Source organism: Crinia signifera, chromosome 9 (assembly GCF_055691185.1).
Source record: "Crinia signifera chromosome 9, ASM5569118v1, whole genome shotgun sequence".
Lineage (NCBI taxonomy): Eukaryota > Metazoa > Chordata > Amphibia > Anura > Myobatrachidae > Crinia > Crinia signifera.
In genome coordinates, this window is record NC_139225.1 from 146359495 (window position 1) to 146381690 (window position 22196).

At 45.3% G+C, this 22196-nt stretch overlaps 1 protein-coding gene across 1 annotated transcript; it reads left to right on the top strand.

The window, feature by feature from the left end:
* Positions 1-288: 288 nt before the first annotated feature.
* On the top strand, positions 289-21760 carry LOC146036246 (carnitine O-acetyltransferase-like). The gene is made up of 14 exons (XM_083160126.1): positions 289-468; positions 1944-2174; positions 2289-2407; positions 2987-3040; positions 3919-4084; positions 4747-4921; positions 5003-5181; positions 6096-6196; positions 7709-7837; positions 9950-10072; positions 10154-10289; positions 10932-10994; positions 19560-19697; positions 20819-21760. Exons 1-14 carry the CDS (start codon positions 424-426, stop codon positions 21032-21034), a joined length of 1875 nt encoding a protein of 624 aa, XP_083016252.1. The 5' UTR covers positions 289-423; the 3' UTR covers positions 21035-21760.
* The last annotated feature ends 436 nt before the right edge of the window (positions 21761-22196 follow it).

Genomic DNA, 22196 nt, shown 5'->3' on the forward strand with positions numbered 1-22196 from the left:
GACCATGAGTTTGACACCGACCACTGGACTGTAACATCTCCCCACAATGTTTGCACAGCTTGTCCTGTCAATGATCCCTATATAAAGCAGTTACTTGGTCACAGGGCATGTAATCGTAATGACAAACCAGTACCATAAGGTTACACATTACCAGAGGCTAGACATCCACAGCACACATGCAGCCTCTGTATACATCCAGTCACTTTGTATATGCACACATTCACAACAACATATGTTCCCCTCACACGTGTGTGTACAAGCTAGAATCCACTCAGGCAGGCTCCACCCAGCAGGAAGTGTGGATCTGTCCCACCCCTGCCACTCTCTCAGGCCTATTCCTCCCCCCACACCTCTTGCCGTGGACTACCCCAGCTGGGGGTAACTTTCCAATTGTCCCAGAGGGGAGGGGGGGCAGCTGGCAGGATGATCCGGCACCTGATCTGTTGCACAGCACCTCTCAGGGCATCGGTGAGATATGACATTATTCCTGCAGTCTATCACACTCCAGGAGGCTTGCAGAGCATTGCAGCTGCTGGGTGATTACATGCAATATAGGCATAACCATGGTATTCTGGCTTTAGGGATCTGTGTCGTGTCTTTTTAGGGTGATGCAGAGCATTGCATCTATGTTTACAGCTTTGCCAGAGCGTTGCGGCACCTATAGTGTTCATATCTCTGCTGTTTATACTGCACCATGCATTGCAACGGAACGCCTATCACAGCTGTGTGCTTCCTATAGTCAGTCAGCATGTGTTAGGAGGCTGCACCGTATGAAGTTGGTTCCCTGTGGGGTCAGCTTGTTGGGCTTTCTCTGATCTGGTTACAGATTGGGGTTACCACCTCATCCCTTTAATTCTGGACACATACTAATTACAATGGTTCTGCGGCAGCTGAGCAAACCGGTCTGAATCGGACTCAAAAGGTGCCCATACACTAGTAAGATTTATCTTCAGATCTGGCTGGTTGGAACAAAAACATGGTTATGGATAAGTGACAGTTTGTCAGTTTTCCAGCATTTCCAAGCAAATGGTCAACTGTCATTTGCTCTCATCCATAACCATGTTTTTGTTCCAACCAGACAGATATGCAGATAAATCTGCTTGTGTATGGCCACCTAAAGGAATGACCAATAAGCCATTTTTTTTCAAACACACAGGGAAATTTACTAAGACGTGAGTTGTAGTTCACATGGGATGTTGCTATGGGCAAACAATCAGAAACTACTTCTAATTTTTTTAGCACCTTCTAAAATATAATAGATAGTATCTGATTGGTTGCCCAAATTTTCCTCACTGGGGCAGATGTACTTAGTTTTGAAGTGACAAGGTGGAGAGAGAGAGAGAGAAACGATCAGCCAATCAGCTCCCAACTGTCATCTTACACTGAGGGCCAGATTCTCTAAGTTTCAAGAGTGATAAAATGGAGAATGAAAGCTTGTAAAAGGACAGAGCGGTGGGGTTGATACTTTATCTCTCTCTACAAGTTTAGATAATTATGTCCCGTAATGGGAAATGTACTTCCTGTAATCTTGCTCCTTTTTCTGAGTGAAGCCCTGTGCACACACTTAGATTTGCTTTAGATTTGATGTTAGATTCGATTTTCTATTAGAGCTGGCATTAGATCCTCCCATTCGATTTGGCATTAGATCTGTACTTTTGCATTCAATTCGATTTCACAATGTAGGCACAATGTACTCATTTGATTTACTGGATCGAATTCGAGATTTCCTTGGCTGGACACTAGATTTTTCTATTCGATTTTGAGAAAACGGGAGCACGCATTGAATCGAATGCAGATCCAAAGTGTCCTAAAAACCATTCGATGTGGATTCGATTTTGCTTCTAAAAAGCAAAATCGAATCGAAAACGGAAAAATCTAAGCGTGTGTACACAGCTTTAGAAATGAACCGCTTCATCCTGATTTTTGCTCTCTCCCCTCCGCAGCTGCCCTTCGCTTTCCTCCGCAGGTTGCACCTTCCCCCCGCACTTGCCCGCCAGCCGGTCCCCGACCTGCGCCAGATACTTGCCCGTTACCTGCGCTCCCTCCAGCCTCTGCTAAGTGAGGATGAGCTGGAGAGCACCCGGGAACTGGTGGAGCATTTTCTACGACCGAGGGGACAGGGGGAGGAACTGCAGCGGCAGCTACAGAAGAGAGCGGAGCGCACTGACAACTGGGTGAGTGCAACACCCTCATTCATTATACGCCCTCAGTCCCCCCCCCTTGTATCCATACCCCTGCACTCTTGCCCCAATCTCTGCTGACCTGTCCCCGTTATCTGCCCTCCACAGCTCACCGATTGGAGACAAGAGTGCATTTACCTGGAGAATCACCTACCCCTGCCGGTACACTCCAGCCCAGCCGTCGTTCTCCCCCAGCAGGAGCACAGAGACTGGAAGGGACAGCTGAGGTTAGTGCTGTATCGCTGTACATCAGACCGGCGGCCACTGATATACAGTACAGTCCCTCCTATATCATCCATATACACACTGTCAGGCTATTCCTTATGCTGGATGTGTAAATAGACTGAATTCACAGGGTGTGGTACAGGGGTCCGACAGTCATTAGCCCGACGTCGGGATCCCGACTGCCCGGACTCAGACAGCATGGTTAGCGCAACAAAGCCCCTTGCAGGCTCGCTGCGCTCGCCACCTATTCTATTCTCCCTCTATGGGGGTCGTTGACCCCCACAAGGGAGAATAGCCGGTGGCCGTCGGGCAACCATCTGTCAGAGTTTTGACCGTCGGGATCCTGACGTCGGGTAAATGACTATTGGGATCCCGACTGTCGGGACCGCGTCCGGCACCCAAATTCACAAACTTCTGCCCAAATGCTGATGTCCCAGTCTCCCGAGGTTTAAATGCCCCCATCGCTGACACTTCTGCATTCTGAGAGCGCAGCCGTGGTGGTCTTTGCTGTATGCCGAAGGTGGGAGCTCTCTATTTCGGTTTCATCTTAGGGGTCTCTTAATATATTCTTGTCTTTCCAGATTTGCTTCTAAACTGATCTCGGGTGTATTGGATTTCAAAGCCAAAATCGAGAGGTGAGTTTGTCATTTCAATTCTGCTCCATCTCATTCTCCTCTGACCCAGGGCCGGATTTAGGGGTCAGGCCACCCCCAAGGCACAACATTTTTGTCCGGCCCCCACCCCTATTAGGCGTTAGGCATGATGACCTCACACAACACACTGGGCACCACTACACCACTCAGCAGCTCGGCTCAGCTGTCCCCGCGCCTTCACGCCCATTCTATATACAGCAGCCAATAGGCTGTGTGTATATTGTATCTAATGGGCGACAGTGGCTCAGCTCAACTTGATCCAGTAAACCACCGAAACGCGGGACCATGACTCATGTGACTCTTATTATGCGCATGGCCAAGCGGGTAGCGACGAGTGATAAGCGCCGTCAACATGAATCATCCTGGCGGCGGTGCCACTCCTCACTCGCCGCTGCCCACTTCACCGTGCACATTATAAAAGAGCCAGTGACTCAGACTAACACCTGATGCCTGTAATAGGTGCCACCACTAGGCCCGTGCCTCAGTGACAATGCAAATTTAGAGGGGCATTATGTAATGTCAGTGAGACTATCATAGCCTGGGACCCCTCATTGTTTCCTGCTTCCAGCTGCAGACCTGTATTGGTATGGATCTATACACTTGTATGGACAGGGGGAGTGTCGGAATGGATGCACCAGATTGGACAGCAGCCTTTGGCTATACTATCCGGTGGCACATTCCATATGCACATCCCGTCCTAGCTGCCTAAGGTTGAGTCATTGGCCTCCAAGTGCTCTCCACGCCACCATGTTACTACTATCTGTTCACTGTCTGTGGTGGTCCTAATAATGATGTGATTCGCTGATGATATCTTCTCCATGCGAAAGGAATAAGTTCCTCATCCGACTTCTCTCTAACAGCGCCGACGGTCTGGAAGACTTTTGGCGGGGACAAAGGTTATGCCCTGATCAGTACCACAAGTTCTTTGGATCCTGCCGGGAGCCCGGCCACAAGAGGGATCGGGTCCTCCTGCATCCGCCAAACAAATCTGCCCCCCATCATGTGACTGTCTGCAGGAACTACCAGGTGAGGGCGCGTAGAGCTTCCTATGACATCACAAAATGTTCATTATATCCTATTCCGCGACTACGTCACTGAACACAGGGGTGGTATTCCGCCCCCCGTACATTTCAGACTTCCTGCCATTTATATATTAAGCCCCTAACTGGAAGTTGATAACCCACCAACTGTTAAGCTCCCAACTGTCATTTTTCAAACATAGCTGATTGGCTGGTGTGCTATCACCTTCTACTTAATTCTCTTCACCGGGCTTAATACGTCTGCCCCATTGTGGGGTACATTTACGAAGATGGGAGTTCTATTGAACCAATCATTCTCTCTATTGTCTTCTAGAAGGGGCTATATAAATAAGTAGAATCTGATTGGTTGCTATGGGAAACATCCCATCTTAGTAAATTTACCCCTTAGAACAGGCCCTCCAGCTGTTGTGAAACTACACATCCCAGCATGCTTTGCCACAGTTTTAGCATTCCCTAATAGAAAAAATGTGGCAAGGCATGATGGGACTTGTAGTTTTACAACAGCTGGAGGGCCATAGTTTGGACACGCCTGCACTAGAAGCTGATATCCTATTGGGTGTTATAGATTACGTCATATCATTACACTTTATTACTATTGTATTTATTTCAAATGAATCTCTAATCCCGTTTGTTCTCTTCCTCTTTTAGTTTTTCGAGCTCGATGTGTACAACAGCGATGGCTCGCCGCTGACCGAAGATCAGATCCACCAGCAGATGCTGTTCCTGCGGGCGCACTCCAAGAAGACTGACAAGGAGCCAGTGGGCGTGCTCACCACCGACCACAGAAACAGCTGGGGGCGCGCGTACAGCTCCCTCATCCGGGGTGAGTTTGGTGACTTGCACAATGATTGGTCAGTAGCGTAGTGGGGACTAAGCATGACTCCGTTATGTGTCTGTCCCCCAGACCGGCTGAACAGGGAGTCCGTCCGCAGCATCCAGAGTAGCATCATGACTGTGTGTTTGGATGCTACTGCGCTGAAGTTCTCCGAGGACCTTTACAACAGTGGTACAGCCGCGCAGATGTTGCACGGAGGGGGCAGCCACGCCAATAGCGGCAACCGCTGGTTCGACAAGACCCTGCAGGTGTGAGAACCATACTTGCCTACTTTTGAAAACTAGTTTCAGGGAGATTATAGTTGGTAGCAGAATTTTGTGCAGCGTGTCATGCTCCACCCAAATGGCGTGTCTAGTTCCATATATGGAGAGATTCTGAACGTAGCACCTAGAAGCGTGGGTGTGTACTGCTACATCTGAGAGGAATCGTCTAAAATGACTTATATCCAAATGTAGATGAGCCCCAAAGCCGTTAGTAAGAGCTACTATACTTGGTAGGTGTTGGGAAATGGTGCTGATGATTCAATGTATATGCATCTGTCTCTTATTCCTTTTTCCCCAAAAATGTAACAGTGTAATGTGGGCTAGGTGACATGAGGGAGATTGATAGACTAATGAGGGAGAGAGGGAGATTGCTGCTATGTCAGGGAGTCTCCTGCAGAATGCAGGAGGGGAGGTAACTATGATGTAACAGTGTAATGCGGGCTAAATGACATGAGGGAGATTGCTGCTATTTCAGGGAGTCTCCTGCAGCAGGCAGGAGGGTAGGCAGCTATGTTGATAACTATTATTTCCTCCACACATCCTGCACTTATGCCACATTTATACTGACTAGGAACCTTCTAAAAGTTATTGGGTTCTATTACTAACCCCCCCATTACACACGTTTGCTGCCTGCATTACTCCTTTCCAGTGGCGTGTCCAGGGGGGAGGCTGCACACAGTTCAAAATTCAAATAGGGGAGAAACACCTACTGCCAGTGAGTCAGTTAGGAATGGCAGTTAGTGGCAGTGGTTGTGGCTCCCCTATCTGAATTTGGAACTGTTCTGCAGCCCCCCCTCTGGATCCACCACTGGTACTTACCAATGTATCATTGCATTGCCCCAAACACTGACACCATACAGCGCCACAGCTTATAGTGACACTGAGTATGACCCCTGCAGTTTGTGGTTGGAGAAGACGGAACCTGCGGCCTGATCTATGACCAAGCGACAGCTGATGCCTCTGCCGTGCTGACAATGCTGCGCCATGTGTTGGACTACTGGTAGGTAATGTGTATGGTATTAATGGTACCGCATGGTACTACTGATAGGAGACTTACCTTAGCTTGGAGAGAGATACCAACCAATCAGCTTCTAAGTGTCATCTTGCAGACCGTGGAGCTTATTTATTACCGAGTGATAAAATGGGATGCGGTCAGTATGCCGATGACGGCATCCCAACTACCACCGGGAGAACAGCACCAGAATCCCAGCATCAGTTAGGGTACCGGCACCGGAATCCTGCCTGCCATGATGCTAATACGCCAGCAGGTCAGGCCAGGGAAAGGGGGTGGGAGGGTTAGGCACTAGTGGGATGGGATGGTTAGGTGTAGGCGGACTGGGGTGGGGGGGGGGGGGATTAGGCTGCAAGCTGGCAGTGGTGCTCCAGCCAATCAGATCCTAACTGTCCTGTGTTTGAAAAATGATTGGCTCTAGCACCATTTATTATACTGGAGGACACAAAGGTTGTTTTTTTTTTACTCTAAGTTTTAAAACTAGATGATCATTTAGACCAGGGCTGGGCAACACCGGCCCTCCAGATGTTGAGGAACTACACGTCCCAGCATGCCTTGCATGAGTTTCAGCATTGCCACATAACAAAACTAATGCAAAGCATCCTGGGATGTGTAGTTCACTAACATCTGGAGGGCCGGTGTTGCCCAGCCCTGATTTAGACCCTTTGTCTCACTCCAAGTTTTGATAAATCTTCCCCTGTATTGTACATTTGGTTCCCCGGATAATGGCCCTTAAGGTGCCCATACACGCACCGATATTCATGTGCTGTGTGTTTTGAACTTTAAGGTACCATGCGACTTTGGCACTGGAAGTGGATGCAATGTACTGTACGGGTGCGATGCAATGCGATTTCAGACTCTTTTTTTTTTTTTTTTTTAAGTTAAGTCAAGTCACTAATGGACATCGCATCGCATGTACTCCAAAACTCATGCAATGCAATATTGTACCTGCGTGGCCGCGCATCGCATCGCATCGCATCCCAGCAGTGTGTATGGGCACCATTATTCAGATCTGATCGCAGTATAAATTTGTTCTCAAAATGGGCAAAGCCATGTGCACTGTAGGCTGGGCAGATGTAACATGTGCAGAGAGAGTTACATTTGGGTGGGGTGTGTTGAAACTGAAATCTAAATTGCAGTGTAAAAATAATGCAGCCAGTATTTACCCTGCACGGAAACAAAATAACTCACACAAATCTAACTCTCTCTGCAAATCTGCCCCACCTGCAGCGCAGCATGATTTTGCCCATTTTACGAACAAATTTGTACTGCGATCAGATCTGAAGAAGAACCATTGTTAGTAGTGTTATGTTGCGTGGGACCTCACCAAGGGCGCAGTGTAGTCAGTACTTGATTTAAGCCATCCTGTGTATAAGAATACCATTTCTACAGTATATAATGGGAGTGTATACTGTGTCTGGCTACAGATATACTGTATGTAATGGAGTACAGTGCCCTGCTCCTGTTATAGTCTTATCCCTCTTCTTACTCCACCACCAGTTCCAGGGGCCCCAGCCTGCTGTCGCCCCGCACTCCTATCACCCGAGTTCCTCCCCCAAGGAAGCTGTACTTCAATTTCCCCCCAGAGACCAAACAGCACGTAGAGCAAGCCAAGCAGAACCTGGACATGTGAGTTTGGATGGGGGAGGGGCTATATGTGGGGGTGTGGTCTAATATAAACAGTGGGCGGGTTTATAGTAACTGCTGTATTCATGGAGAATATGAACATACAGTCTGATGATCATTCTTTGCTCTTTTCCACATTAATAACCATGTAACACTGACATAATGAATACTAGACCAGCATTGCATGACCATCGCGGCGGATTTGGCATGAAAAGCTGGCGGTCGGGATCCCGGCGTTCAAAATCCCGATGCCGGAATCCCGAATGCCGAAATCCCGACAAGGGGCACACTAATTTATTCTCCCTCCGAGGGTGTTGTGGACACCCACGGGGGGCGAAAGTGTCGGGATTTCGGGATTCCGGCGTCGGGATTTAAACTGCATCCCATCGCAGCAATGCAACTAATGGTACAGAGAAATGTGTTCATTATTGTATTTTCCTATGGGTCTACAGTAAAGGTAATGGTACTGGGGTGGGCGGGGCGGACTAAAGGTCAGTCCCGGGCCCACAATTCCTAGTGGCGGCCCTGCCCTCACACAAATATTGGTTCAGTCTGCAAAATGGCAGCCACCGTTGAGTAATCAGTACTTGGATAACTCACCTGATGTTTGCTATTAAGTTGCCCTCAAACCCTTTAATACATGCAATCAATATTGTAATAGGCCCCTTTCTGGTCTTAGACCGACGTTCCCCCTCCTTTGCAGTCTATACTGAGTGCAGCTGCAAGACTGACCTTCCCTGCAAGATGTTCCTTTACTGCTGCTCCGCTGTCAGGCTGAAATCAGTATAAAATACCTCTGCTTTCATAGGAAGCAATCAGCGAGACTACACCAACGTATATCTCCAAATTCCTCCCAACCGTTAGGGTTAGGATCAGGAATACTCACTAATGCATAGACATCCGTACAATCAAAATGCTGCCGTTCCCCGTTATAGCAATGCTGATGTGACATCATATCAATGCTGACATCACTGTTTTGTTCCCAATTGTAAAGTGCAATTGAATATGCTGGTGCTATATAAGTACCCATTTCATAAACAAAATAACTACAGCCACATCATCGTCGGAGGCCTGCATTTTTTGCATCATCTCATCTGTACATAGCCGACAATGAAAAAACGATATTTATGAATAAATAAGTAATTTAATTAGGGCTATATAGTGGTGTGGGCTCACGCAACCATTCTGTTACATAAAGAGCCCTTCTGCAGATTTGGCTTGCTAATTGAATAGAAATGATCGAATTACTGCAGAGAAAGACCCCATTGTCAGGCCTGGCTAAAAGGCTTCTTTTGTACACCGCGTTTGTAGTGTCCCACCCTAAACTTGGTCTCCTGTCTTCTGAGTTCCGTTGTCCTTTTAGAAACTTAATAATATCAAGTTGCCCACATATACAATTATACTGTGTCTGTCTGATAAACCCCATGGTACCAATAAAATAAAGAGCATTTCAGGTTTGTAAATATATTTTGTAATCTAATAAACTGTATTGGCAGCCACAATATTTATATTTAATCTCTGGGTAGCCTGATTTTTCTCCTTACTTGATCCAGCCTCAGCAGATCTGTGCGATTATATATTCTCTGTAGGTCTTTGGCTATGTTCAGTGTGCCTATTGTTTGAGCTATTGAGTGGGCTAAAACATCAGGTAATGGAGGCATCAACACTTGGCCAAGATGGCCGCTGTTCGGTCTTCTGAGAATGCGCTGCTCCATCTTGTCACTGTGTTAGAGCTCTGCAGTGGCACAATGCCCCGTGATATCCTGAGATACCTGATACTGTGACCCCATCCACACACCGCTATCCTCATGCATCACTGGCCGGTGCTCTGTATATGTTCCGCTCCATCATTCAGACACTGAGTGTATGTAACAGTGAGTACGGTAGTACAAACATACTGCTCACTACACCATACTACAGGTTAAGTCCTGGGTTGTTTTTTAGGTTGGTGAGTTATCAGAATAATATCAAATGGAAAAAGTGTTTCCATTGAATATTGATGTTTGTCAAACATCGGTTTGCGTTGTCCATCCATAGGCGTTGTATGTAGCCAATCGGCAGTATCACATTAACCAAACATATGTGACGGCCCTTGTTCTGTCTTTTCGCCCCCAGGTTGGTCAATGACCTTGACATCTGCTGCTTCTCTTTTCCTGATTTCGGGAAGAAATTTCCCAAGAGGCACAAGATGAGACCCGGGGCGTTTCTGCAAATCTGCCTCCAGCTGGCGTATTACAGGTAGAGTATTTAGAGGAATATGAGCTTATCTGCCCTTATGGGTAAATGGGTCCTTGCCTATCATTTTGCCCTCTTGTCCAGGTTACATGGCTCTCTCTGTGCCACTTGTGAGGCCGTCTCACTCAGAGCATTTCATATGGGGCGTTCGGATGTTGTGCGTTGCTCCTCCCCTGAGGCGCTGGAGTTTGTTCAAGCTGCAGATGATCCCAACAAACCGGTAATTCATGGGTTGGGAAAAGGTCATGTGACATGACTATGGATCCTCATGGGAGGAGTTATAGGATAACATGTTTGTGGGAGTGGTCTTAACATGCATCAATCAGCTACATTCACTAGAAGGATCCTGTTTTGGGGGTTTAACTCCTATTTATAAGATTGCAGCATATCAATGAATTAGGGATCAGAGAGATCACCTAGGCAACTTATTTCTCAGTGGTGTTACTGGTTTGCAACAAATTAACAGTTTCCATTATTATTAATTGGTCTACAGATCGGTCTCTTTTTTTCCAACGATCGAAAGAACCATCTGGTCTCCTTCCATTGATGGCACAAAAAAATCAATGTTTTGCTTTTGTTTTTTCTCCAAAGTGCCAGGACACGGCCCCCGACACCTGTGAAGCCCTGCCCCCACATTTTGATCGGCCCACAGGCCAGTTAGTCAAATAAATGGAATGACCATCTATAGGAAAAACTATTGATGGTCATCAGTCATATAGTTTTATGAATATGGCTGGTTTCAGTATCGCCATCCATGGCAACCATCGATGGTGACTGCACTGATGGTCACCCCTAGATGATGGGTGCACTTTAATAATAATATTATTATACCTTTCTATTTTGTGTTTGTGACCTACTGTAGGCAGAAGAGAAGTTGTCTCTCATGTTGAGAGCTGTAGAGAGTCACCAAGCTGCTACGGAGCAGGTGAGATTGCCCATACATCCCTTATTGCTGTAATAATAATATGTACATTCTCCATTCTTTCCCTTATGTCTCTGTTTTATAAATCACATTAGATGCTGCTTACCTTGAAAATGTGGTTTCTTCAAAAACTTCATAATGTTGCGTTTTCCAACAATAGCCAGTAGGTGGTGCCAGTCGTCTTCTGGTGTTGTAGTGTGTGCTATGCTCTGTCAGTTTGTCTCACACACTAATAGCAGCATGGATGAGAGCTGTGATATTCTCTGTATTGGGCACTATTATGGGGGGATCTCTGGTCTATAACCTTCAATGTGACTGAGATACACTGAAGGGCAATGAACATTCTGCGTTCTGTCTTTAAATTTGTATACAGTGTGTGTGCATGTGTTGTGTGTGTATATACAGTGTGTGTGCATGTGTTGTGTGTACAGTTCTCTGATATCCTGCACCCCAGTTGGAATTAGAAGACACATATATTAACACTTACTGATCCCATAGTATATCATCTATATACCATGCTTGCTGTGTGTTTGTTCCTGACATACTTGATTACCTGTAGGATTACCCAGGGTCAGACTGGCCCACAGCGACGGGGGAAATTCCCGATAGGCCCCCACTGCACTCGGGCCTACCTCCTCCTGGTAAACTTTTTGAATGTGTCGGCCTATGTTGATAGAGCCACTTGGATGCATACAGTGTGTTGCCGTATACTGCACATTACTATCGTGTGTTGTCTACAGTGCAGTCCTGTTATTAGTGAGGTGCATTTTTTTTTTTTTTTTTTTTTTTTTTTTTTTTTAATAATACTTTTTTATTTATTTTCCGTTATGCAAAACATTACATTCGCCACTTTCTGAGGTCCACAGTTACACACATATAACATTCAGTCATATATACAAGATTCCCAGCGTATCCAATATCTGGGAGGGTAAGCTTATCGACAAAGGACTGCGTTATTCATTCTGCTCTACTTTAGTTTATTCTATCATGAATTTCTTATCAATCCAATTATTCCATGATCTTCCACCAAATTCTTAAAATTTATACTTTATAACAGTTGTCCATTTATATACTTTTTACCCGCAGTCCTTAGTCATACTCACCGCCCCTGAACACACACAAAAAAAAAAGATGACAATAATCAGGCTAATTATAACAACAACTAAAGAGGCTCATTTTACTCCTATACCAGTGTCTTCCCCTTCGGGTGTATGAGTGTGGGATCCCTGTTTCCACATTTATAGCGAATAAAACCGAGATTCCCAACCTTTGATATTAGCCTACCCTGAGTTAATCCTTTCTCTTTAACTCCTTTTTGGTATAAGTTAATAGCTAATGGGGTCCACAAGGTAGGGCTTTGTTAATTTTCAAAAAAGTCCCATTGACTTTATGTCCTCTACCTATTGGGCCCTCCCCTAAATTACAGTAGGTTATAGCCTTTTAGTTTTACGTCTGATTTTTATATCTCCATTTATTAACCACTTAACAACTAAACCACATACGCAACATTAACAGACAGACACCAAATATAAGAAATAGGATAGTGGGGGGGGGGGGATATGAGGGGCAGGAAGGTGGGATAGCCCGCTTCATTAAATGAGTCCTTTTCCTGAGCTACATTGGCCCAATTTGGGGAAGGGGAAGGAGACTAGGGAAGGGAGGGTGGGGAAATGGGGGGGGGGGGTAACGGGTGTTTTGAGGTTCCTTTATTACTTTATCCTAAAAGAGGCTTTACTCTCCTTCTTAGGTTCCTTATTTTTAAATCCCTTTATCCCATGCTTCAGCGTCCCTTTTCCTTAACTTTTTTCCCTTTTTCAATCAATCGGCAAGTTATTATATCTTAACCAAGGGGACCAAGTTTCTTTAAAGGTCTCCATTTTCTCTTCCACCATACTAGAGAGATGTTACATATGGAACAAATGCCAAATCATTTCTTTTATTGCTATTTCAGCTGGTGCCTTTACCATCTTCCAATTAACCGCTATTTTTATTTTTACAGCACTCAGCACATGCCATATAAATTTTTGTATAGGGTGTCTTACTCCAGGTATATTCATGGGGAGCAGCATATATTCGGGTGCCTTTGGGAGTCTAATACCCACGATTTGATAAATCAAATCTAATGTAAATCTCCAGATTTCCTGAATTCGCGGGCATTCCCAAAAAAATGTGAATTAAATTACCATTGTGTCCACAGTTCCGCCAGCAACTCTCTGTTGCCCCTGGGTATATGCGTTTTAATCTATTTGGAGTTAGGTACCACCGGGAAAGTGAGGTGCATTTTCATGCATCAACTATCAGTATTTTATCTATCTATAAACCTCAAGGGACCCAGCCCATGCCCTCTCTAATGGCTGGCCAAGCCTCTATGGTGGCCCCCAGTGGAGTCTGGACACCCCATAGCATGGGCCCCTACCATGGGGCCTCACACTCTGCGCCCCTCAACTGTCATATTTCAAACACGTGATTGAAAGGTATGCAGAGAAAAATGGTTTGTATGGAATGACTTTTGCGAGCTGTGACATCTCGTAGGGTCCGTATTCAACTGACCCCCTGGACACACCGTTTCCACCTCGCTAGGTGTAGCGATGGGGAAATGGCGTGTGCAGCCGCTAAAACAGCAAAGCACCCTGCATTAGCCACGAGTCTCACAGTTTGGGGGGAATCCTCACTGTCCTCTGACAGCGAGGATTCCCCCCAGAACATAGAATAGGGCGAGCGGCTGGTGCTAGGGTTAAACAGCGACGGTCACTTGTTTTCAGCATGTCCCCGCCTCGCCGGTCACATTGAATACGGCCCTATGTATATAACTAATAAAAATAATCCATTGCCATCCACGTGTTTCCCAATAATTCAGAGAGATCGTAGCACATATATCTCCAAAACAAAAACAAAAACTATTCCCATTAGGGGGCACTGACTGGAACTATTCTAGTGAAATGCCATGTTAATATGAAATTCTAGAGGTCCAGATATACAGATATTTATGTAAAACATAACTCTTATTAATTTATTGGATTAAAAGCAATCTAAAAAGCCAGAGAATAATATTGTGAAAAGAAAAAGAACAAACGTGTTTACAAAAATGTGAATGGAATAAAATAAAAATGTCTACCTCTTAACCCCTTCCTGACGCAGCATGTTTTTGCCTTCCTGACAGAGCCCTTTTTTTCAAATCTGACATGTATCACTTAAGTGGGGATAACTTTTTTTTGCTTTTACTTATCCCAGTGATTTTGAGATTGTTTTCTCGTGACACATTGTACTTCAAGTTAGTGGTAAATTTGGGTCGATAGAGTCTGTGTTTTTTTGTGAAAAATACCAAAATGTCGTAAAAAAATGGAAAAATTAGCAATTTTCAAAATGTTAAATTTTCTGCTTGTGAGACAAATAATCATACCACTCAAAATAGTTAATAACTAACATAGACCATATGTCTACTTTATGTTTCCATCATTATTTCAACCTCCTTTTCATTTTTTTGGACACTAGGAGGCTTAAAATATGAATAGCAAATTCTCAAATTTTCAAGAAAATTTCAAACACTGATTTTTTTAGGGACCAGTTCAGTTCTGATGTGACTTTGAGGGACTTGTATGTGAGACACCCCCATAAATGATGCCATTTCAAAAACTGCACCCCTCACAGTATTCAAAACTTTTTTTTTGCAGATTTGCAATTTTAATACATTTTTCTAAGGAACACAGTAGATTTTACTAGAGAAATGTGACTAAAAATTGATTCCCCCAATTCTTTTGTTTTCATAAATATCCTATATGTGGCCCTAGTGTGCACGTTGACCAAACCACAGGCTTCATTATAGAAGGAGCACCTACTTGATTTTGGAGCCTCCTCTTTATGAGATTATTTTTTAGGCACCATGTAGGTTTCTAGGCACCATAAGATGCTAAAAGTTAGGAACCCACTTTGCAAACTACACCCCTCAGGGAATTCATCTAGGGGTATAGTGTACATTTTAAACCCCCAGGGGTTTCACCAATTGTGGTACAACTGGGCAGTGAAAATGAAAAATTTATTTTTTTACACAAAAATGCAGTTCTGGCTCAAAATTTTTCATTTTCACGAGGAATGAAGGAGACAAAGCACCCCAAAATCTGTGCCCCAATTTCTCCCGAGTACGGCAATGCCTCACATGTGACCAAAAAATACCATTTGGGTGCATGGCAGGACTCAGAAGGGAAGGAGTGATTTTTGGATTTTGCAGCTCAGATTCTGGTGGAATGTTGGTGGGTGCTATGTCGCATTAGCAAGACCCCCGAAGCACCAATACAGTGGAATCCCCCCACAAGTGACCCCATTTTGCAAACTACACCCCTCAGGGAATTCATCTAGGGGTATAGTGTACATTTCAAACCCCCAGGGGTTTCACCAATTGTGGTACAACTGGGCAGTGAAAATGAAAAATTACATTTTTTACACAAAAATGCAGTTCTGGCTCAAAATTTTTCATTTTCACAAGGAATGAAGGAGACAAAGCACCCCAAAATCTGTGCCCCAATTTCTCCTGAGTACGGCAATGCCTCACATGTGACCAAAAAATACCATTTGGGTGCATGGCAGGACTCAGAAGGGAAGGAGTGATATTTGGATTTTGCAGCACAGATTATGGTGGAATGTTGGTGGGTGCTATGTCGCATTAGCAAGACCCCCGAAGCACCAATACAGTGGAACCCCCCCACAAGTGACCCCATTTTGCAAACTACACCCCTCAGGGAATTCATCTAGGGGTATAGTGTACATTTCAAACCCCCAGGGGTTTCACCAATTGTGGTACAACTGGGCAGTGAAAATGAAAAATTAAATTTTTTACACAAAAATGCAGTTCTGGCTCAAAATTTTTCATTTTCACAAGGAATTAAGGAGACAAAGCACCCCAAAATCTGTGCCCCAATTTCTCCCGAGTATGGCAATGCCTCATATGTGACCAAAAAATACCAGTTGGGTGCATGGCAGGACTCAGAAGGGAAGGAGTGATTTTTGGATTTTGCAGCACAGATTCTGGTGGAATGAATGGTGGGTGCTATGTGGCATTAGCAAGACCCCCGAAGCACGGTGAAATGATGAACCTAATAATCCATAGATGTGTGGTATATTTTAAAACACTCCTTTATACATAGGCCGGGTTTGTCGGGGCAAGTTTCACAGTGGAAAATAGTATCCTTTCTTATTCCCTTTTTATAGCAAACTTTGCACCTTTTTTGTGTCCTGCCCTTTCTTGCAGTGGAGGGGATTTCGTTAGGAAAATGCTGCCCTGGTACAATACGGGGGCCAGTACTAGAAGTACTGGGGCCCTCTGCCTGCTGGTTCCCAAATATTAGGCCCTTTATGACTTCCTCTTGAAAGTGCATAAATGTCCCCCTCTGGCTGGTAGAACGGAATAGCACGTAAGCGTTATACAGTGCCATCTGGATGATATACACGGCCAGCTTCTTGTACCAGATTTTTGTTTTCCGCAGGGGACTGTACGGCTTCAGTACCTGATCTGAAAGATCCACTCCGCCCATGTACTTATTGTAATCTAGGATACAATTAGGTTTTGAGGTGTGGGTACTGGTACCTCGTACAGGGATGGAGGTGGTACTGTCTCCATGAATTGTTGTCAGTATAAGGACATCCCTCTTGTCCTTATATTTGACCAACAACATATTTTCGGTGGATTGTGCCCTGCTTTCACCCCTTCTCAGTACTTGGGCAATGTGCGTTTTTGGGAGGCCTCTTTGGTTCTTGCGCACAGTACCGCAAGCTGCTGTACCTCTTGAACCAAGGGCCTTAAACAGGGGGATGCTAGTGTAAAAGTTATCCACATAGAGGTGATAACCTTTATCCAGGAAGGGGTGCACTAAATCCCAGACAATTTTTCCACTAACACCTACGAGGGAGGGGGGGCATTCTGGTGGTTCAATTCTTGAATCCTTTCCTTCATATACCCTAAACCTGTGGGTGTACCCTGAGGTGCTTTCACACAGTTTATACATTTTTATGCCATACCTTGCCCTCTTACTGGGAATTTACTGGCGGAATTTAACCCTTCCTTTAAAATGTATAAGGGACTCGTCGATACAAATAAATTTTTCAGGGATGTACATCTCTGCAAATTTGGCACTGAAATGATCAATGACCGGCCTGACTTTGAATAGCCGGTCAAAGGTGGGATCATCTCTGGGTGGGCACTGTGCATTATCAGTGTAATGTAAAAATTTAAGGATTGTCTCAAAACGAGTCCGAGTCATGGCCATACGGTAAAATGGGGTGCTGTACAGAACATCTGTACTCCAATATTGCCTAATTTCTGGCTTTTTTACTATGCCCATATGTAACACCAGACCCCAAAACGTCATCATCTCTACTGCATCTACAGGGGTCCTAGCAAATGATGACGTGGGGTTTTGAGCAATAAACTGCTGGGCATATAAATTACTTTGGTCCACCATTAAATTTATAAAATCATCAGAGAAAAATAATTTGAAAAAGTCAATTTCTCTGAGACCTGTTGAATCAAATTGGATTCCTGGGATGGCCAAAAACTCAGGAACCTGGGGCTCAAAATTGTCTGGTGGTGGGGTCCATACGGGATCAATCATTTGGAGGGGGGGTCTCAGCTGCTCTACGGGGGCGTCTTTGAGGGGGTCACTCATCACTAGAGGAGGAAGAGGAGCTTAAGACGAATCCTTCAAATTCCCCGCTTGCATCACTGGCTGTGTCAGAGTCAGAGGCAAGCATGGCATATGCCTCCTCCGCTGAATACATTCTTCTGGATGACTGGGATGACATTTGGGATGCCATTTTTATTTTTGTGTTTCTGTAAGTGTAATGTTTCAACACGTGTATAGTGTAGGGGGGGGTACAAACTTTATTTCAACACGGGGGGTATGTAGTGTGTAGTGTGTATGTAGTGCAGAAAAAAAAATACTTTATACAGGAATTTGATCCCAATAAAAAAAAATAATAATTGAAGGGGTTAAAAAAATAAAATAAAAGGTCCTGCGCCAAAAATTGAGCACAGATGTTGGTCAGTAACGTCCGTCACTGAACAGCGCTCAAAGGCAACAGGACACCCACAAAAGCAACGTGGGTGTAAAAACAATTTAAAAAAAAAATAAACCACAGCACTCTCCAAAAAAAAAACAATTTAAAAAAACTGCAGAAAAAAAATTATATCAACCCTGTGCCTAAAATTCTGTTCAGTGATGTACGTCACTGATCAGCGGCCACAGGACACCCACAAAAGCAACGTATGTGTAATAAACCACAGCACTCTCCAAAAAAAAAACAATTTAAAAAAACTGCAAAAAAAAAATTATATCAACCCTGTGCCAAAAATGCTGTTCAGTGATGTACGTCACTGATCAGCGGCCACAGGACACCCACAAAAGCAACGTGGGTGTAAAAACAAAACCCCACTGCACTCTCCAAAAAAACAAAAAACTGCAGATCAGTGATGCAGTGATGCAACACTGATTAGCAGTGAGGGGCAGCAGGCACACAACTGTGGGTGCAACCTGACAGGGTATATATAAAAAAAAAAAACCTGGACCCCCAAAAAGTTGCTGATCTAAATTAATTTAAACTGATCAGCACAAAAGGGGGGGCAGCAGTCAGTTGCACAGGCAGCACAACCTTTGGTGCAACTGACAGGTATATATATAAAAAAAAAAAAAAACCAAAAAGTTGCTGATCAGCACAGATATACTGATCAGCACAAAAGGGGTGCAGCAGACACAAAATATAGCACTCTCTGTCACTCTCTGTCACTATCTGTCACTATCTCTCACGATCTGTGACTCTATGACACTGCAGCAGCAGCACACAGGAAGTCACAAGATCCAGGAAGCATCCAGCTGCTGGCAGCACGCTACCAGCGGTGATCAGGTAAGTATCAGGCAAGGATCAGGTCAGTATATTACAACAGATTGGCCGGTGACCGCTCTGCACGCAATTCCAGACCAGAATGGCGTCTGCAGCGCAGTCACCGTTAGTTTAAATGACGCGCCTTGGCTGTGATTGGTCCGTCGGTCCGACGGACCAATCACAGCCTTGGGGGCAGGTGGGGTGAGGTGGGGTGAGGTGTGGTCATCACCGGTGACCCCCTCATGCCCCCTCACACCTGACGGTGATTGACACCTGTGTTACCGAGCGTCTGATTCGCCGGTAACACAGGAAAACGCTGCGACTGGCTGTTCACATTGAACAGCCAATCACAGCGATCGCCGACGGGGGGGAGGCATCGCCGCCCCCCCTGGGCATGCAGGGACATGTCTGCTGTCAGGGACAGCAGACATGTTTAAACTGTCACCGCGTCTATAGACGCGGGGACAGTTTAAAGTCATGACGTGTATATATACGTCATGTGTCGGGAAGTACATCCCGGCCATGACGTATATATACGTCAAATGTCGGGAAGGGGTTAATATTGTCTTATTTTATTATTCATATTTCTTATTGGTGGACAATAATAAATAACCACATGAGACTATATTCGCTTTCACGTGTTATACAGTATTTCCACCTTTTACTTCTCTCACATTTAGTAAATTTTCTGTGTTCTAGGTGTTACAGGGGCAGTCTGTGGATGGCGCGATCCTGGCCATGAAGATGCTGTGTATTTCCTCTGGCTTGGCTCTCCCCGCTCTCCTCATGGATACGTCCTATGCCGTCTCGTCTCATTGGAAGCTCTTCACAGGACAGGTCTGGCCGAAAGTGTCATTGCAGCCTCGAGTTCCACAATCATTACCTCAAGTACCCAAACAGGCCATGGTTTCAGGATATATAATGATATCCCATAAGACATGACCTTGGGGCTATTTACATTGCACCAGATACATTGGTTCATTCCACAAAATTATAAGAGGACATTTTGTACCTCAGTGAGGTTATGGCTCTTGGTGAATTCAAAATCGGCTTTCTCCTCCATGTTGATTCAGTCCACAAAATGGCTGCCACCAATGTGGGTAATAGAAACAAAACAGATCTATTTGTCGAGTGGTCAGAGGTATTGATTTCTAGATCATACTGTACATTGATGAATACATGATGGCTTCTGCAATGGACTTTCACTTTGAGCTGTGACAGTTTTTGGCCCACAACACCCCAGTCACTATCTGCTCCTACCTCCAATCTCTGTCTTCACAGCTCCCTCTCTTCATATCCAGCCAGCTTAAAACGCATCAGTGTCACTGAAAAAATAGCTTTTACTTTCTGTTATGACATATTTTAGCACATTAAAGTAATATGGTCAGTTGAGGGACCTCTAGTGGTCTCTGTCGGTACTTCACCTCATAGAGATGAGGAGTACGGAGGGTTGCACTAAATGGGTATATTACCAATGGGGCAAATGTAGGAAGTGGACACATACAGTACTGGGTACTCCTCCTCTTCTTTCGATAGGCCCCTGAAGCTCCTCCTCTTCTCTCGATAGGCCCCTGAAGCTCCTCCTCTTCTCTCGATAGGCCCCTGAAGCTCCTCCTCTTCTCTCGATAGGCCCCTGAAGCTCCTCCTCTTCTCTCGATAGGCCCCTGAAGCTCCTCCTCTTCTCTCGATAGGCCCCTGAAGCTCCTCCTCTTCTCTCGATAGGCCCCTGAAGCTCCTCCTCCTCTCTCGATAGGCCCCTGAAGCTTCTCCTCCTCCTCTCTCGATAGGCCCCTGAAGCTCCTCCTCTTCTCTCGATAGGCCCCTGAAGCTCCTCCTCTTCTCTCGATAGACCTCTCCTCTTATACCACCCCTATATTGCACATATTACACATAACTTTTCATACCGCTTATAAACCCACAGAGCTAACATTCTCTTTCTCCCTCTCTCTCCATTCCAGGTGTCCACTCCCTTGGACTGCGTGATCTGTTACGGTCCCCTGGTTCCTGATGGGTACAGCGTCTGTTTTGCACCTTCCCAGAACAGTATTACTGTGTGCGTCTCTGCTTTTGACTGCTGTCAGGAGACGGATGCTGAGAGACTGTCCGAAAGTCTGCAGGGTGCTCTAAGAGACATGCGCGCTCTCATTCTGGAGTGCCGGCCTGGAGAAGAGTAGTGTCACTTTGCAGATCTGTCTCTCGCTGCCGAGCCTGTCTCTTCTCATTCATAACATGAGCTGTCTCCATCGATGATGCAGAGAAATGCGCTGCGTATTATTACAGAACGTGTAATAACCTTGGCTGCAGCGTGATAGGGGTTACAGCGTGTACAGATCACAGATGTTTCCTCATTGTATTCTGAAATGTCATTTATCTATCTGGTGTTTATTGAGGAAAGCCCAAATCAAGAAAAATCCCCGTTCCCTTCTTATGCTTCAGGTGAGAGTTGACATTAAGGAGATACAGAGTCCAGCTTCTATTGCCGTTCTAAGATCCAGCTTGACTTGTCAGACTGCTCTGATCATGTGACATGGGTTGCGGCCTCTGGTCTATCTCTAGAGACATCCCATTCCCTCCTAGCCCCTGTGTGGCAGTAAGTGGGCCTGGAAGGGGGCTTAGGGAATGAGTAGAGATTGTGAAGGGAAGCGGGGTTACAGCAGGCCAACGACACCGAAATGATTTACATTCCACGTATCGGCCTAGGTGTGTCCTAGGAGTTACACAATTCGAATGGTCGTGTTACATTAAAGCCACGTCTTGTGCATTTTCTTTATATGCAATAAGGGTCATAAATACAAGTCACTAAAGCTACAATTCTATTAAGAATGGCATCTAATGTTGTTTAAAAGCATCAAATAACAAAAATAAAATATTTTGAGCAATAAACGGACATTGTGCAATAAGTACAGGACACCTTCCTGATTGCAGGTTTCATTTTGGAATTAACATTTAAAAAAAAAGCCCCCATACACTAAGCTATCATTGGCTGCTGCCCGTCAGGGAGCCGCCAGGCTTTTCAGTGGTAGGATTGGTTACAATATACCATACTGTCAAAGAATATGGCAAATCCTTGTGGCAGTCACGGCGATCTCCGGATCTGTACACCACACCAGGGTTGCCTACATTGACAGTCTCCTCTCCAGGAGAAGCCCGGAGAGAAGACTGGCAACAGAACTGCAGGGGGCGGGGCCTGATATCGGGATCATTTTAGCCCCACTCTCCTGAAAAGCTGCGAATCGCGGCATTTAAACACCGGGTCGGGGGTATTTAAACAAAAGGGATGATGCGGTGAGTGGGTGGGCCCGGTGGAATTCGGAAGGTTTGCCACCTTTCCAAGGG

What these genes read in the sequence shown, in the direction of transcription:
- LOC146036246 (XM_083160126.1), top strand. Translation starts at nt 424, where the DNA reads ATGATCCGGCACCTGATCTGTTGCACAGCACCTCTCAGGGCATCG. An exon ending in TTCAAAGCCAAAATCGAGAG is followed by an intron (nt 3,041 to 3,918) that starts GTGAGTTTGTCA and finishes TCTCTCTAACAG; the next exon opens with CGCCGACGGTCTGGAAGACT. An exon ending in CAGATGATCCCAACAAACCG is followed by an intron (nt 10,290 to 10,931) that starts GTAATTCATGGG and finishes GACCTACTGTAG; the next exon opens with GCAGAAGAGAAGTTGTCTCT.